The 17,683-nt window shown below is 40.4% G+C and overlaps 1 protein-coding gene across 1 annotated transcript in view; it reads left to right on the plus strand.

Moving 5' to 3' along the window:
* The first annotated feature begins 6,449 nt into the window (after nt 1-6,449).
* The window catches only part of txnrd3 (thioredoxin reductase 3), a 30,966-nt gene continuing 19,732 nt past the window's right edge, over nt 6,450-17,683 (plus strand). The window contains exons 1-7 of the mRNA XM_034089060.2: nt 6,450-6,778; nt 7,585-7,645; nt 8,617-8,726; nt 11,990-12,097; nt 12,589-12,661; nt 15,329-15,448; nt 15,948-16,090. Coding sequence (XP_033944951.1) covers nt 6,662-6,778; nt 7,585-7,645; nt 8,617-8,726; nt 11,990-12,097; nt 12,589-12,661; nt 15,329-15,448; nt 15,948-16,090 — 732 coding nt within the window. The 5' untranslated portion in view covers nt 6,450-6,661. The remainder of the gene's footprint in view (nt 6,779-7,584; nt 7,646-8,616; nt 8,727-11,989; nt 12,098-12,588; nt 12,662-15,328; nt 15,449-15,947; nt 16,091-17,683) is intronic.

A 17,683-nucleotide genomic window follows, 5' to 3' on the forward strand; every position in this document is an offset into this window, starting at 1 on the left:
TATAATTTCTGCTTAAAATGTTTTGGTTTTTTTTGCCGCTAAAATTACTTCGATTACATTTGCATCTTTTTTTTGTATGTGTTTATGGATTTTTCACATTTATCACATTAGACAAACACAACCGAACTTTCCCCAACATTAGACATATGGCAGAATACACAATAAGACAAATAACAAAAACATTAAACAAATACAAATAAAGTCTCTATATGTTATAAAAATACTTCAAATCAAATAAAAAAGATAATTAATCAATTGAAAGTAAATCCATCGCCAAATGCACATTTTGAACTCGTGTTTTGCTAGACAACATTTGTTCCAATAAATAAAGTAACTATCTATTTATAACTTTTTGTGTGTGTACCTTTTGTGTGTATATAATGCTGCAAAAACCTTTAATATTAAAAAACAGACACTTTAAGACTGAAGGTTTCTCTAACCGCCTGCTGCTTCCCCTCCTCTCTCCTTGGTTCCCCTCCTAGACTCCTCCACTCGCATCTCCTGTGGGCGGGACTAAGACACAAGGATAGGAGTCGAGGAGGGGAGTTAGAGAAATTAGAAATGGCCTATATGTAAAAGAGTTTCTGTTATTATTGTTTTCTATGGCAATAAATAATGTCAACAAAATAGTGGCTGAAATGCTGCCCTCAAGTGGGCCTCGCAAATTCAGTTTTTTAGGGTACAAATTAGAAACAAAATGTTTTATTTTTTGAGGTTTTTAATTACATTTATGTACATTTGAAATATACATAGCTACTGTGTCAGGAAGTTAAACAAGTAGATCAACTATTCTGAGATTAAAGTCGAATTTTCTCAGAACAAAACACATTTTCTTTTTTCACATCCTCAAAAAAAAGTTTCATGGCCCTAATCCTCTTCCGTTTGCCTCAGCATAGAGGAGTCTCCAAGAATGTAATAAACAAATAAAATAACAATAGAAAATAGAATACAAGTGTTTTCATTTGAGATAATATGATCAGCAGCACTTAATCACATTGTTGCTCTACAATAATCTGCGTCTAAACGTGTCTGAACATGGAGTTGGCTTTCATTCTTTCCACTTTCTATTTGCCATTGTTTGTGCACTGCCAAGATAAAGATATTAATTTGTTTGCCAACAAAAACAACGTCTATTAAAACATCTAGGCCTACATGACCTGAATGACGCACATGCCGTCACAGGTTCCGATTATTGATTACACTTCTGATTAACGGTTTCATGTCTTTGAGACGATCTGAGCGGCTCTGTTTGCCGAGTTGACTGTTGTTGACATATCTGCGTCGCACAATGGGAATGACGTGTATGACCCAACCCAATGTGGCATGGTTCAAAATAAGGAAGCAAGATGCACAACATGTCATGTGACGAAAATATATTCAGTAGAGTACTATAGGAATTGTGTGCATAACCCATCGCATCCATTCATTACACTGACTAAAAGCAGGTGTAAATGTGCATGGAAAAGCCAGTTTGATGTAATGTAGATATTATGTAAATATGTGCCTTATGGTTCATCATTATAACAATGTAGACATCTTTCCCGAACAGACCTACCAGATGTAGGACTAATGGCCCAAGCCGTACCAGCAACATGTCACTGAAAGACTATAACTAGACATTATATTGAAGTAACTAAAACACTGAGTGGGTGAAGTTTATTGTTACAAAAATGTCACATTTCCATATCTTTAAATGTAAAGATTTGCTGATTTTGCTTTAAAATAATTTTACTCCTAATACTTTAAGTACATTTTCCTAATCTCACTTAAATACTTTGAGTAAAGTATCATTCTTGAGGCAGTACTTTTACTTGAAATTGAGTTTGTTTACAGTATGGTGTCTAATTTTACTCAAGTAAAGAGTTTGAATACTCGTTCCACCTGTGCCTTAATATCGTGGAGAGGAGTTTGAATCCTAAACTGTGTATCAAGTTACAAACTGACACCAAAGAACACGTCCCGACCACGGTCCCGATTGTTGTGTCGCCTCCTGCGTCTTAACCAAAAAGTCGCACACACCGAAAAGACTCATCCATGACAGACTGTTTCGCATAGCGACTTCTGATCGAAGTACGGGAAAGCCCCATGAGCTTGTCGCTGTCGCATCCACGATTTCACCCATTTAGTGCGGTTTCTCCTAATTATTCGCCTCCGCCTCTTTAGATCTGCTTTCACAAGCAACAGTCCAAGGGCTGATAACGCCAGTACCGCACTAATGTTTTTGTCATTATGTTCACCCTTCGAACGTAAATGTTCCAGGGTCCTGCCAATCGTGCGCATCAACGTTTCTGACGCCTCAATGGCATCCAGCATCTTCCTGCGGCGCTTCACTCGCCGAAGCCTTGGAGTGCTTAAGTGACTGAGTGTGCTTGGCCCCTCTCCGAGCGGTGCCGGTGTGGACTCTGTTCCACAGATGGTGGACTCTGCCAGGGGAGTGCAGGGCCTTGACTCAGCATCAGAGAGGAAGGGCTCCCTCAGGCAGTAGGGCCTGGCTCATTTCGTGGCATCTGCAGGCAGTGGCAAGTCCTTCCGGCATATGCCACAGAGGTGGCTACTCTGTGGTAGCTGTGACAAGTACTTCCGGCATATGCCACAGAGGCCGCTACTCTGTGGTAGCTGTGGCAAGTACTTCCGGCATATGCCACAGAGGCCGCTACTCTGTGGTAGCTGTGGCAAGTATTTCCGGCATTTTCCACAGATGCCACAACTTGCCGAGGCATCTGCCGCTGCTCAACGGGAGTTGCCACAAGATGCCAGAGTAAGAGAAGGTTTACGGTAGCTGCCACTCGCCTTCCGTGGCAAATGCTGCTATTTAAACCCGTATTTATCGTGTAAAATGTCGCTGTTTTGGCATGACTTTATCGAACTGATCTGTACACAGGACTGATGATCTGTACACAGGGTTGGGTTGTAACGGAATACATGTAACGGCGTTACGTAATCAGAATACAAAAACCAAGTAGCCTAACTGTATTCAGCTCGCGTTACATTTGATAAACAACTAATCCGAATACAGTTACTTTCGTAAACCTGAAGTGAATACATTTTGGAATACTTATTGGAATTATTGGTGGAAAAGTTTCCTCACAAAATGTATCCTAATATTCATTACCGGCAGAACTGTGTGCACACATGGATGTATAATAAGAGTGTGCACAGCGCAGCAGCATGTCTGTGAGGCCCCGCACGCAGATGAGAGAGAGATGGTTCGATAAAACGTGCAAGATAACGTTTATAGCATTTCTTTATTGTCGAAATGATGACATTTCATAACGGGATAACATCAAAGTGAATGGCCTGCTGCTGCTGAAGGCATGGGGCAAATATAAGTCCTTTGCCTAATTTATAAAGTAAACCTTAGCATCTCACTAGCAGTGGCAACTGCAATCAGTTACAGCCGCCCTAAGTCTGTAGCCAAGTCTAATAACACCAGTGTACACATTGCTGTGTCAATACAGATATGTATATGTTTGTATGTGTCTTTACTAGTCATAGGCTACACCTGGTTTATCGTAGCAAGCAGTGGAAACTCCCCTCAAGAAGCGACAATTGCCAAGGGCGTTGCAACCCTCACTCGCCAATATTTCATCATAAATATAGCACGTTTGTTTATTTTAGCAAACCATGCTCCAAGTAAAATTGAATAGAAATGATAATGTATAATCTTTTTGAAAAACAGAGATCGCACATCAGTCCTGTGTACAGATCAGTTCGATAAAGTCATGCCTAAACAGCGACATTTTACACGATAAATACGGGTTTAAATAGCAGCATTTGCCACGGAAGGCGAGTGGCAGCTACAGTAAACCTTCTCTTACTCTGGCATCTTGTGGCAACTCCCGTTGAGCAGCGGCAGATGCTTGGATTCATCTTCCTATTATACACACATGCATTTCCAAACATTTGGACTACCTATGTTGCAAATGTATTATATTTTCAATTTACACACGGCATCTATTGCACGTCTGTCCGTCCTGGGAGAGGGATCCCTCCTCTGTTGCTCTCCCTGAGGTTTCTCCCATTTTTCCCTTTAAACTGGGTTTTCTCCGGAAGTTTTTCCTTGTACGATGTGAGGGTCTAAGGACAGAGGGTGTCGTATTGTCATACTGATATTCTGTACACACTGTGAAGACCACTGAGACAAATGTAACATTTGTGATATTGGGCTATATAAATAAACATTGATTGATTGATTGATTGATTGATGCCTCGGCAAGTTGTGGCATCTGTGGCATATGCCGGAAGGACTTGCCACAGCTACCACAGAGTAGCGGCCTCTGTGGCATATGCCGGAAGGACTTGCCACTGCCTGCAGATGCCACGAAATGCACTTGCTGTCTCTCCCCTCAGGGGTGCTGTTCCAGGTGTCACTGCTGGTGCCATGGGAGGCGGATTCTGCAGCCACCGGGGGTTCCTTAAATGTTTTAAAAAATAAATTCACAATTAGTTGGATTTAATACCATGGATTCAACTGTTTAATAAGCATTCATAACAAAACAATACCCTGTAATGTGTGTGCCATTCGTTCGGGGTGTCGTCAAGTGTGAAAGGCACATTGTAAACAAAATGTGATGGCTCTATTCAGATGCTAAAACATACTTCTAGACAGATTGTGGAGGATAATGGGAGAATGAAGCCACCATCACGTATGAAAGGCTACCTGTGAATAGAGAGGCAGAAACCGTCATGCATTTTACATTTCAATCTTGAACAATGAACAGCGGTAGACAGTAACAAAGCACATTTACTTAAGTACTGTACTGCTCCACTCCAATTTCATATGGGTGTTGAGAGATGTATCCATATCTCTTTTTTTTTTTTTTTACTTTTTTTTTATTGAGTCAGGCACAATGAGTTTACATTTATACAGTCAATATTTTTATTTATTTTTCCCCTTTCCCTCCCTCCCGGTCCTAGCTAGTAAAATAAATAACTAACTAAATAAATAAGATAGATACCTGTATAGGTAAAAGTAAAGTAATATAGAAGATAATATTAAAAGAAAATGTATAGATAAGGGAAAGAATAGTAATACTTGTACCCATATACTCATATGTATACCCACATGTACACATGCACATACACGTACCTACCTACATACATACATGTATACAAAGACAGAACAAATAAATAAAAATAAATAAATAAAAAATTAATATAAAAAGAGACACAAGAAAAAGAAAAGAAAAAGACAAAGGAAAAAAAACAAACATACATTCGTAGTTCCCCCTCTTTCTCCTTAATGTAGTGTCTTAAGTTCAGCTGTGTAGGCTGTCATAGAGCCCCAGACAGATTCTAATAGTTTGGAGGAGCCCCTCAGGTTATATTTAATCTTCTCCAAGTTCAGGTACAACATTAGATCTTTAAGCCATTGAGATGCTTTAGGTGGTATAGAAGATTTCCATATCCATATCTCTTAATGCTGCTCTCAAAGTTCAAATCAAATCAAGTTTTATTTATATAGCACATTTAAAAGCGATTTTTGGTCGAGCCAAAGTGCTGTACATGTATAATAAAAACACATTACTACAATCACAATAAAAGACAATAATTGACAACAGAAATATATAAAAAACAAAAACACGGGGAATAGTCAGGTGACATGCTCCGCTCTGACTAGAAGGATTGATGCTTTTAACTTCAGTATTTAAAAAAAAAATCTTCCCGGGGGACCTCGTATGGGGATACACAATCCACCTGCTGTCATTGGCTAGTTTAACCAATAGATGGCGCTAGATACTTGATTATTGCACATGAACCCACACCAATGTAGGAATAGAAACCTGAAATGCTCAGAGCTACCACTTAATTATTATTATCAAATTACGTGTTGTCTTCTTTGCTTCATTTGTATCTCAGTTTAGGGTTAGCTGTCTTAGAAGGACGCCTGTATGGCTGCTTATTTTAGTTTTCATCGTATTTATTTATGTTAGTACACTACAAACGCGTCTTATTAAATAAATTAATAAACATTTTGCTTTTCCCTACATTTTATGTATTCCACAATGAGTTTCTTCCTCTAATTAAAGCCCTTTAAAATGAATGAAAAACAAAAATGCAATTAAACAAAAAATATTATTTATGTAAAAAGCCCTAGCCCTTGTATGTACTTCACTTTATTTGATTACTTTAAAGTATTTGTTTCTAAGTATCTGAAAGCTTTTTATGACTTCCTGGTCGAATGTACTTATTGTAAGTCGCTTTGGATAAAAGCGTCAGCTAAATGCAATGTAATGTAATGTAATGTCATGCATTTTCCAATAAAGCTCTACGAAAAAAAAAAATAGGCGAGTCTGTGACGTTTCTATAGGTGTGTTCGTTTTGTTGTACGACTTCCTCCGCGTGGGTGGAGTTCTTCCTGTTTGCAATGACGAGCAACGCAACAGCCGTTACACACGGTGACCCAAATCGAGTGCTCCCAAAGCAGCACGCCAAGAAATGCTCAGAGCGGTTTGGCGCGGTGTGTAGACAGGCGGCTGACGGCAGTAAGACAGGAACCGAGGAGGTTACAACCGGCGATTTTTTTTTACATTTCCGCCTGGATAAAAGTCCCTGGACACATTGGTGGATTTATTAAAAGATTGTTTCTTCGGTTTAACGTTTTCCTCCAGCCGTCTATCGAAGCTTGCCCCTGTGCAGGCGGACGGAAACACCTTGAAAAATGCCTCCCATCGAAAATGACACCGGGAAGAATGATCTGAAATCCCAGATTCAGCTGCTGATCGACTCCAACCAAGTGATGGTTTTCAGTAAGAGCTACTGCCCGTATTGTGTGAAGGTAAACGGTTTATTCTGTCTATTTAAGTTGGCCTTGCTTGGCTGGGAAACTTCCATCTACTGCCATGAAGTAGTGAATGGGCTCCGTCTAATTGCTGCGTCATCCTGTCACGTTACCACAGACAGCGGCTACTGAGGTTAAATGCATTTCAGATTACAACACATTACACAAGTCTCAGAAAAGGTGGAAGAAGTACTCAGATTTTGTACTTCAGTTAAAATATAAGTACCAGGGTGTAGGAATACTTTGTTGCAAGTACAAGTCCTACATTCAAAATGTTACTCAAGTAAAGGCACAAAAGTATTGGCATCAAAATACTTAAAGTATTAGTATCTGTGTTTCTTCATGTTTTTATTTTTTTGTGATTTACCCATGCTATATGTAAAAAAAAAAAAGTTTATATTCTGAACAAAGTGGATCAGTTTAATGATATAAGCTGTACAAAATAATAATATTTTTGAGTAGATGATATAACCACTTAGGGCTCCGTCTAATTGCTGGGGTTGAATAAGAAATATTTTTGATACAAGTTGATCAAGATAGCAGTGTGTTCGCATTTCCTAATAAACGTTTGCAAACTTGCATAATAAAGAGTGTTGGAGGAAGTACTCTGATAGATTACTTAAGTAAATGTGCAAATATCTGGGTTTCTTACAGCTCATTTCTTTCATAATTTACACACCAAGCGATGTTATCCAACAATTGACATGAATAAAGGGTTTTAATAAGCTTGTTTACTAATTGAATGATGAATTTGGAGTATTTGTAACATGTGACTGAAGAAATGAATGTATTTTATCTTGTAGGTGAAAGACTTGTTCAAAGAGCTGAAACTCGAGTTTAATGCGATGGAGTTGGATCTTATAGGTGAGAAATTTCTGACAAATACTTTACCTTAAACACTCATAACAATTGTCTTTATCTGCTTACATTATAGTGTTTAGTTGAGTGCTTCTGACGGGCTTTTTCTGGAGTGTAAAGTCAAATGATACCCCTATTACTTTGCCTAATTGAATAGGATGTTAATATAACTTACATTTCCGTGGTTTTAGCTTAAATATGGATGTTTTCCTCCATGCTACAGCCATGGTGTTGTACTTTGCAGCAGCAGAAAATGCTGAGTCACTCCCTGAAGATACCTTGGCCTCGTGCCAGATCTCAGGAAACGGCTCTGTCGTAAGAGCTAATAATTTCAGTTTCACATTTGTTAAAAGAAGTATATGGAGATGTTTAATCATTGAGTTATTAACCAACTTAATCTCTATTATGAATACAATTGACCTCCCCTAAAGAAATGTTTTTCCAGTATGTAATACTTCAGCTAGATTCACAGTATTTAAATTGTAAGGACATTTATATCGGAGGCAAATTATACCACACAAGGGAACCTAACAAAGTCATATCCTGTTGCTAAGGAAGAAAATAAGTGTGTAAACAAATATATTCACTGTTAATGAAGTGTAAGATTATGTCACTAACCTCTTAGCAAAGGTCCAGTTGACTTCCTGTTTAAATTAATATGGAAATTAAACTCATCAGCTTTGCTTTACTATTAGACTCTGACTGTAACACATTTAACTGACTACTTGCACACTTTGAAAAGTAGATAACAGTTTAATCACAGCCTGTGTGTGTAGCAAGAAGCTAAGATGTCAGCACAGACGGGAAGTTGTGATTATAAGACACATTTTCATGCTTCCCCCTTTTAGCTATTTAGGCCTGTCCTGTGTCTAATACTCATACACTATCATATGAAAAGCAGATGTATTAAATGATTGTCATTCTTAAACGGCAATATTAGGTTGCTTTTTAACACTAATTCAACCCTTCTGTTTTAGAGGATGGAACCAACTACCAGGATATGCTGCTCGAGATGACCGGACAGAAAAGTGTTCCCAGCGTCTTCATCAACAAGACGCACGTGGGCGGCTGCGACAAAACATTGCAGGTGAGGAGTGGTGATCTTATTAAATGTCTTAAAGAGAGTCCAATCTTCCCGGTATACAACACCTGCATATCTCCTTAGGGGACATGTTACTCAAGCAAGTGGTTCATTTAAATGAACCAACAAGTCTATTTGGCTCGAATTGAAGCTGAACCCACTACTTTCATCCCACTCATAATTTAATAAAGTAAGACTGAAGCACTCTTTGTGCACCGAGTCAATCCTCCAATTAAATACAGAGTTAAATCCCAGTCCAAATGTCCGTTAAAGGGCCTTGAACTTGTCTGCAGTGGTTGTGTGAAGCTGACAATTGAGCGGCCCGACCAAGCAAGGAGGCAGAGGCAGAACGTCCAAAATACAACCCGGTGTGGGCATTTATTAAGTCATGAACACATGACACAGCCTCAATCCTGCTGGTTCTCCCTGACCACACCCACAAGGATTTCACTCACACTACCAGCCTCCCATGAAAACCGCACCTAAATACACACACTGACTAACAAGACACAGATGAGGGGGGAGCAATTAGACACAGGGGCGGGGAGGAGGAGGAGACAACACAGGGCACCAGGTGCACACAATCCAGCAACAGACATGGGGAAACGCTTTTCAGAATAAAACCATGAAACAGAGACAGACAAACTAGTTACATAAATTACATATATTCCCATGCTTACTGTGCAATGTTTTTAGTGCTATATTACCCGTAACGGAGGCCGAGATCTATGGGCCCAGAGATCACCGCCGTTACAGGTTGCAATAGTATTTTGGATTTCTGTTTCCTTGTTGACGTTGCAAATGGAGCTGCAGTGATGCAAGAAATACTTATTAAGACTTGATCTGACAACAAAGTATTATCTCAGCGTCTTGTTTTTGCTCAAACATGCCTTGTGAAATGCAGCGTGTCCAAACCGAGGAACACAAGGACAGTAAACGTAGCAATCGGCAGTGAACTTCTTCACCACGTGTATATCGGTTTATTCACGGCATTCTTTTGGTTATTCTACAGTATTGTTGTTTTACAGTTATTTGTTAATGTAAGCCAATTCGTGTTCTTTGAAATTGAAAAGGATATCGCATTGTGTTTGTTACTTTCGTTGCAGTTGTATATGTCTTAAGTGTAACTTGGCTTGGCTTCCTATTTATGGACATGCTTTTATTTTGAAGGAGAGTTAGCACAGTTGACAGGAAGTTGTTGTTGCTATGGAAACAACATGTGACGGAGATTAACGGAGAAAAAGTAATATCTACATTAAGGGTGCAACAACTAATCGACTTAATCGATTAAAATCGATTACCAAATTAGTTGCCAACTAATTCAGTCGTCGATTCGTTGGTGACGTCATCACGTGCGTTTTACGCGCCGTTAAGCTACAACGTTATCGGTACTGGAGACATTTAAAAAGTATATGTCATGTATTATTGATACAAAAACATTATATCGCAGTCTTAGTGTCGCCAGCTCGTTTATAATATGTAAAAAAAAAACAAATGCGTCTGATGTATTTTCGATCAGACGAGATCTCTCTCCCTGGTCTGTGTGGGAGGGGGCGGGGCCGTTTACACACACGCGGCTGCTACATGCAGCAACACACTGAGGAGAGAACGCGCTCCGAGGTGTGGTTAAACTTTACCCGTCTCGATGCTCGTTGCCTAAAGTGCAATAAGAGTTTAGCATGTAAGGGCGGTAACACGAGCAATTCGTCTAAACATTTAGCAAAAGTGCTCCCCATCCAGACGGAGGAATGCACCGGGTTCGACTGTCTTTCTAGCAGCTCTGTAGCCCCGTCCACGAGTAACGTTTCCACGTCAGGTGTTCTGTATGCTAGCAGCAACACACGGAGTTAACTACATTATACAAACATGGGTTAATGATTTGAGGAAACTGAGTTAGTTAGTTTGTTAAAGTTTCAGCTATTCCGTTTACAGTTCTGTCATCACATTATTTATTATTTGCTAAAACACTGTTGTTTCTTTTGATGTGAAATATTATTTATTTAATTTAAATGAAAAGCAATGTTCATTTTGTAAACAATTTGTTTAGTTAATTTAATAATATGTATTTTTTAATCAAGTATTCATCTTTATTGTCTTCATTGCTAGTTTCCACATGCCTAAAACAACTTCAAGCTAAATCTAAAAGTTGATGGCTAAATCAGAGCGTTTGAGAAATTGTGCAAGGCATAATAGTCCGAATAGTCGATTAATCGTTTCATTAATCGATAGATTCATCGACTATCAAATTAGTCGTTTGTTGCAGCCCTAATCTACATATAAAGACGGAGAAAGTAAACTATACTGTTTATGGTTAAGTGTTGGCACCCCCCGAAGAGGCACAAGCTCTTTCGTTGATATTGGAGATTTCAATCAATTCGAAAATAAAACGGGAACAAAACGAATAACGAAATTGAAACCCGAATAGTACTCCAACGGACGAATATTCGGATATTCAGGTACAGCCCTAACATGTTGTATGGAACTCTCTGCTGATTTTACGAGACTTATTGTCGAACTGGCACTGTGCTGGTTAAGTTTTAAAAAGCACCCAAGATGTTTGTTTACTTGTTCTATCCTTTATATATCTTTCTTACGGTCGGCTGGTTAACGTAGCCTTAGTTTTACCGTTGACTTCATTAGGGCTGTCGGTAACGGTTTGTTTGTGTTATATTAACAGCCGCCAAAGTATATTTTTGTATCCGTCCGCGAGCGCGACGCCATCTACGATCGATTAACTAGTGGACATCCCTGGCTCTACGCCTCCTGTACCCGTTCGCTCTGCTATCGCGCGAAGGGTCTGCGAACGAACGAACGAACGAACGAACGAGCGAACGAGCGAGCGAGCGAGCGAGCGAGCGACCGACAGAAAGGGAGACCTTACGAGAAACAGGAGTCGCACGTTGCTGCACATCAGTCATGTGCAAATGCGGCGCAATTCTGCACGCCGAAGTAACCCCGCTGCGAGGCTCCGGCGAACTAACAGTTCACGAGCATGCTGGATTATTTCTTGTCTATTATTCTGATGATTGATCGTTGCAACTCTAGACTGCACTTGATGGCACAATGACCAAATACGTCAGCAGCCATTTTGTTAACTTGTCATTGAAATAGCACCGCTTGTACTGGGACAATAATTAAAACGGCTGTTATGAGCATGCCTCTTAAACATGTGATGTTGATAGTCATTCAGCGACACTTGATACGAGTCTCTGAAAGAATAACTGCTGTCTTGATTGAACGCTGTATTGATTGATTGATGCTCCTGTCAGGCTCATAAAGACGGCAGCCTGCAGCAGCTCCTGTTCGCAGAGACTGAAGCGTACGACTACAACCTGATCGTCATCGGGGGGGGGTCTGGAGGCCTGGCCTGCTCGAAGGTGACTCCATCAAACACATTCACACTGTTCTTCGATTCATTAAAGAAGCCCTGATGTGGATATGTGTCCTAAGTGTATTGGACTGTATTCTTGCAATATGTAGGAAGACCTTAAATATAACTTTACGTTCTCAGTGTTAATATTGATTTGATTCCTATATGTTCTGTTTTTCATATTCTCATGTAGATTTTGGGGAGTTGAGACCTTCTACATGTTGTGACCCCTCGTTAAAGAAACCTAATCTAAATTGGAGTACACAAAAATATATAGAAGCCCTGATCTGCTTTTTAGGGTTTTCCCTTTCCCCTAGTGTTATTTACTGTAGTGCACGGGCTAAGATCCCAAAGGGCAGCCTTATGTGAACATTAAAGCATATAAACATGTCGCATTAGAAGCAAGAAATACGGACCTGAAAATGAGCGTTATACGTCCTCTTTAACTTGCAAACAGTCTGCAGAAACCTATACATAATGTTTACTGTGATATCACAGGAAGCTGCTGCCTTGGGGAAGAAGGCCATGGTGCTGGACTATGTGGTGCCCACTCCAAAGGGAACCACCTGGGGTAAGAGGCTTCATTTCAAGGATACTTGTATAGATTAGGGATGGGAACGGTTAATCGAATATTCGAAATTATTCAGGTATTCCAATATGAGTTATTAATATATATATATTTTTTTTTTTTTCCGGAGGGATGCCTAAGTTGATTACATATTATCAAATTGAATAATTCAATGTATACGACAGTGCCATAGCTAAATGTGTTAGGTGACGTCTAATGGTGTGTTTTGCTCCGCTCACCGGTCCCTCACAGCGGGCAGAGCTGCAGGTGCTGCTCTCTCTCTCTCTCTCTCTCTCTCTCTCTCTCTCTCTCTCTCTCTCTCTCTCTCTCTCTCTCTCTCTCTCTCTCTCTCTCTCTCTCTCTCTCTCTCGCTCGTCCGGTTATACTTCACTCGTGTTTATGTCCAAATCCATCAGATCTAGCTAGTTCTAGCCAATGATACGGCTGCTGCCCCTCCCTACACGCAGACTCAAACCTCATCTTAGGCCCAAATGCGGCGCAAATGTGCTCCGCAGCCGGTGCGAGGTTCCGGCGCTAACGGCTCATGAGCGTGCTTCCTCGCCCCCCTGTCAACACTTATTGTTGTTTAGGCCAGCCTAAACAACAATAAGCGCTGCTTGGCAACCGTATGTGGCGGCAAAGTACATAGACATTTTGACAGAGATTTAGTTTTGCCGGTATTCAACATATTTGACCAGTCATAGTCCGGTAATTATTTACACTCTAAGAAGAGTCCTACAGACATGGCATCAAAAAGGAGTAATGTGTGGAAATATTTCGACCGGGTTAGTGAGTGCGGTGTAGAGGTCAAACTATGCCTAATTAAACTTATATACATGCTATACCTTGCTATACCTGGCTATACCGTTCCAGCTGAGAGGGTCTTCTCTACAGCTGGGCTGATTTTGAATCGCCTCCACACATGAAAGCTGTAGGCCTATAGCTGTCAAACTGTGATCACCAGTTCAATACATTTGACACATTCGACTTGGTTTCTACTAGTGCTGGGGGGAAACGATTATTTCGAAAACGATTAATCGGGCGATTATTTGATCGATTAGTCGACTAATCTAACGATTATTTTTCTGTTGTTCAATTCATAAAAAACGTAATGTAAAAAAAAGTAATGTAAAAAAGATTTTTTCACGATACTGTGTCTCAGGGGATCTTAATATTTAAGAACCTATTAATGTGTTATACCAGATTAACGGAAATAATCTCAGCTAATTGACGATACAAAACATGTTTACCAAAACAAAACACAAGTCTCATAAGAAGCATCTAAATGACCCATGAGCGAAAAATGCTAACGGACATTGGCACAGAACTCAAGATAAAAGTACCCTTATTACTCATCGTAGCTGCACATACAAGATATCCGATTAAAGCTGAGGTTCCACAGATTATGTAGGTATATAGTATCATCACTCAGTGATCCGGACTCGCGACAGGGGAAGCAAATACAGTCATCACAACACGTACCTTTACAGAGCTTCTAGGGAGATCGTCTCACCACCGTAGCTGTCAATCTGATCAAAAGACGTGTTCAATGGCATTAAAACGCGGCTGAATCGGTTAATCCATAGGTTTTTAACGTCTATGTATACAACAAATATTGAATTTATAATTCCATTTGTATGTAAAAAATCGGAGAGCAAATGCTAGCTGCTAATGGTAGCCACCGCAGCTAGCTGCCGCTTTAAATGTTCCAACAGAGCCGTTGTGCTTGTGTGATATGCCAACTCCATTTGGCAAAGACTGCAAATGACAATATCTTTGCGTTTTGGACTAACTTTAAAATATTCCCATGCTTTTGAAGACCTAGGGCGAGATGTTTTCGTTTGAGGGCTTCGTGCGCAATCCTGTGAGGAGGAGGTGGTAGCCGTTTCAGTCTCCATTGTGTTTGAAGTGCGATTGCGAACGGCTTGTTGCTTTGTTTACACACCCACGTGTGTGTGTCGACGCGGAAATATGTCATCGACGATATTTTGAAGTCGTCGACGCGTCGCTCCAGCACTAGTTTCTACACTTATTTGAACATGTATTTATTTATTTCCAAAAGGTCTTGAAAAATGTATTTATTTTTTTACCCAATTTTTTTTTTTTAGGATATGTTAACCGTTTTTTGGGGGGTCGAATATTCTAATATACATTTGTTTTCAAATTCCCACCCCTAGTATAGATGCACGTGATGCGGAGTATCTTTAACTCTCTGTATTGATTATTTCAACGTATTGCTACTGTGTTGCCCTGTGGTCAAATTTCACTGTGTGCATGTCTGTGTGACCATTAAAGAGGGTCACATCCTCCAATTCTATCTGTCTGTCTATCTGACTATCTATCTGTCTGAATGAATGTCTATCTATCTATCATTTCCAATTGCTAGGTAAGATAAGGTACGTTTATTTATACAGCACATTTTCAGACACTGAGGCAATTCAAAGTGCTTTACATCATCATTAACACTTAATACAAAGACAACAGAAAGGAACACAATTAATAAAACCTGTCGGAAAATGGGCTGATCAGATTTTGGCCACTTTATGATGTCATAAAGTTTTGTTGGCTTGTGTAAGCATTAGCCAATCACCAACCAAGGTAACCCCCCCCCCCCCCCAACACCTGAATCTCCTCCTAGAGCACCATTGAGTATTTCCATGTGTTGTTCAGGTCTGGGTGGAACCTGTGTGAACGTGGGCTGCATCCCCAAGAAGCTGATGCATCAGACGGCCATGTTGGGAACCGCCATTCAGGACGCTCGAAAGTTCGGCTGGGAGATCGACGAGAAAGGTGAGGCCTCAGAGCAGCAGAGACCCCGGAGGTCACGCAGGGGCGACATCGGACCGGTCTGCCGCGGTAAATGTCGAGGCACGCCTTGTCAGAAGTGCAATATGTGCAATATGCAGTGGAGGAAATAAGTACTTGATCCCCTGCAGATTTTGTAAGTTTGCCCACTTACACAAAAATGGACAGTCTATATTTTTAATGGTAGGTTTATTTTAACAGTGAGAGTAAGAATATCAAAAATGAAATCCAGAAATTGATATTATATATATGATAGAAATTGATTTGTGTATAGCTGTGGGAAATAAGTATTTGATCCTCTTGCAACCAACCAGAATTCTGCTTATTTCCTCCACTGTGATTTATCTTTTGTATCTTTAATAATGTGCTTCTTCGGTAACATTAAGCTGTCTTTGTCTCTTTTCGGCTGCAACAATGTAAATGTCCCCTCTGTGGGACTAATAAAGGTATTCTGAATGCTAATAATGGAGGTGTGTGTTCTCAGTGAAACACAACTGGGACACTATGAAGGACGCGGTGAGCAACTACATCGGCTCCTTGAACTGGGGCTACAGAGTGGCTCTGAGGGACAAGAACGTCAACTACGTCAACGCCTACGCAGAGTTCATCGAACCTCACAAAGTCAAGGTAAAGTGGGGGAGGAGCCAACGTGCTGTGGCAGCCTGTGTTCATTGGTATATTATCTTCATTTGTTAACACCAAGTAGAAGTACACAGATCTTGTACTTGAGTAAAAGTAGAAGTACTCAGATCTTGTGCTTGAGTAAAAGTAGAAGTACTCAGATCTTGTGCTTGAGTAAAAGTAGAAGTACTCAGATCTTGTACTTGAGTAAAAGTAGAAGTACTCAGATCTTGTGCTTGAGTAAAAGTAGAAGTACTCAGATGTTGTACTTGAGTAAAAGTAGAAGTACTCAGATCGTGTGCTTGTGTCAAAGTAGAAGTACCAGAGTGTAGGAATACTCTGTTTCAGTAGAAGTCCTGCATTCAAAATGTTCCTCAAGTAAAAGTAGGAAAGTATTCTCATCTAAATATAGTGAAAGTAGTCGTTGTGCAGATTGGTCCATCTCAGAATAATATATATGATATGTTTAATAATGATTGATCATGAAAGTGTTCTCAAAGCTGGTGAAGGTGCAGCTAGTCTGAAGTACTTTGTAGACTGCAGGGTAGCTGGTGGAGGTGCAGCTAGTCTGAAGTACTTTGTAGACTGCAGGGTAGCTGGTGAAGGTGCAGCTAGTCTGAAGTACTTTGTAGACTGCAGGGTAGCTGGTGAAGGTGCAGCTAGTCTGAAGTACTTTGTAGACTGCAGGGTAGCTGGTGGAGGTGCAGCTAGTCTGAAGTACTTTGTAGACTGCAGGGTAGCTGGTGAAGGTGCAGCTAGTCTGAAGTACTTTGTAGACTGCAGGGTAGCTGGTGGAGGTGCAGCTAGTCTGAAGTACTTTGTAGACTGCAGGGTAGCTGGTGAAGGTGCAGCTAGTCTGAAGTACTTTGTAGACTGCAGAGTAGCTGGTGAAGGTGCAGCTAGTCTGAAGTACTTTGTAGACTGCAGGGTAGCTGGTGGAGGTGCAGCTAGTCTGAAGTACTTTGTAGACTGCAGGGTAGCTGGTGAAGGTGCAGCTAGTCTGAAGTACTTTGTAGACTGCAGAGTAGCTGGTGAAGGTGCAGCTAGTCTGAAGTACTTTGTAGACTGCAGGGTAGCTGGTGGATTTACTCCAGGTGGAACTAAAGTCTGATTCAACACTTGGTTATATTTCACATCATTCATCCACATCTGTGAAGTAACCTTGTTAGTACCTCACACACTTGTAATGGGTTGTTTCCGGTGATTGTCACATGGTGTGGTTGATGGTGTTTAGGGCACCTGGTGTATGCGGAGGTTTGGTAGCTTAGCTTCTTTTGTTGACCGTATGATTCTGTTTGGTTATTGTTTTGATTTACAATTTTAAATACCCTTAAAACGTCGAGTTTAGCCCAGACTTTATTATGTGTACATATCAATGAGCGAAGTTTAGCCTCAGAGCGGCCGTATTCAAAGGGAATATAGCCTTTTTAAAAAGGGAGCTTTCATGTTTTTGTACAGATGTTAAACTGGGTTAGCTGGTTCCACCGGATTAGCCAAGAAAATGACTGATGGATTGAAATGTTGGCCAGCCTGTCGTGGTGTTTTGTTTGTTTTTAAAAGGCGTTGTTAAATCTTAAACGCCTTTTCATTTCAACCGTG

Source organism: Pseudochaenichthys georgianus, chromosome 8, assembly GCF_902827115.2.
Source record: "Pseudochaenichthys georgianus chromosome 8, fPseGeo1.2, whole genome shotgun sequence".
Taxonomy (NCBI): Eukaryota; Metazoa; Chordata; class Actinopteri; order Perciformes; family Channichthyidae; genus Pseudochaenichthys; species Pseudochaenichthys georgianus.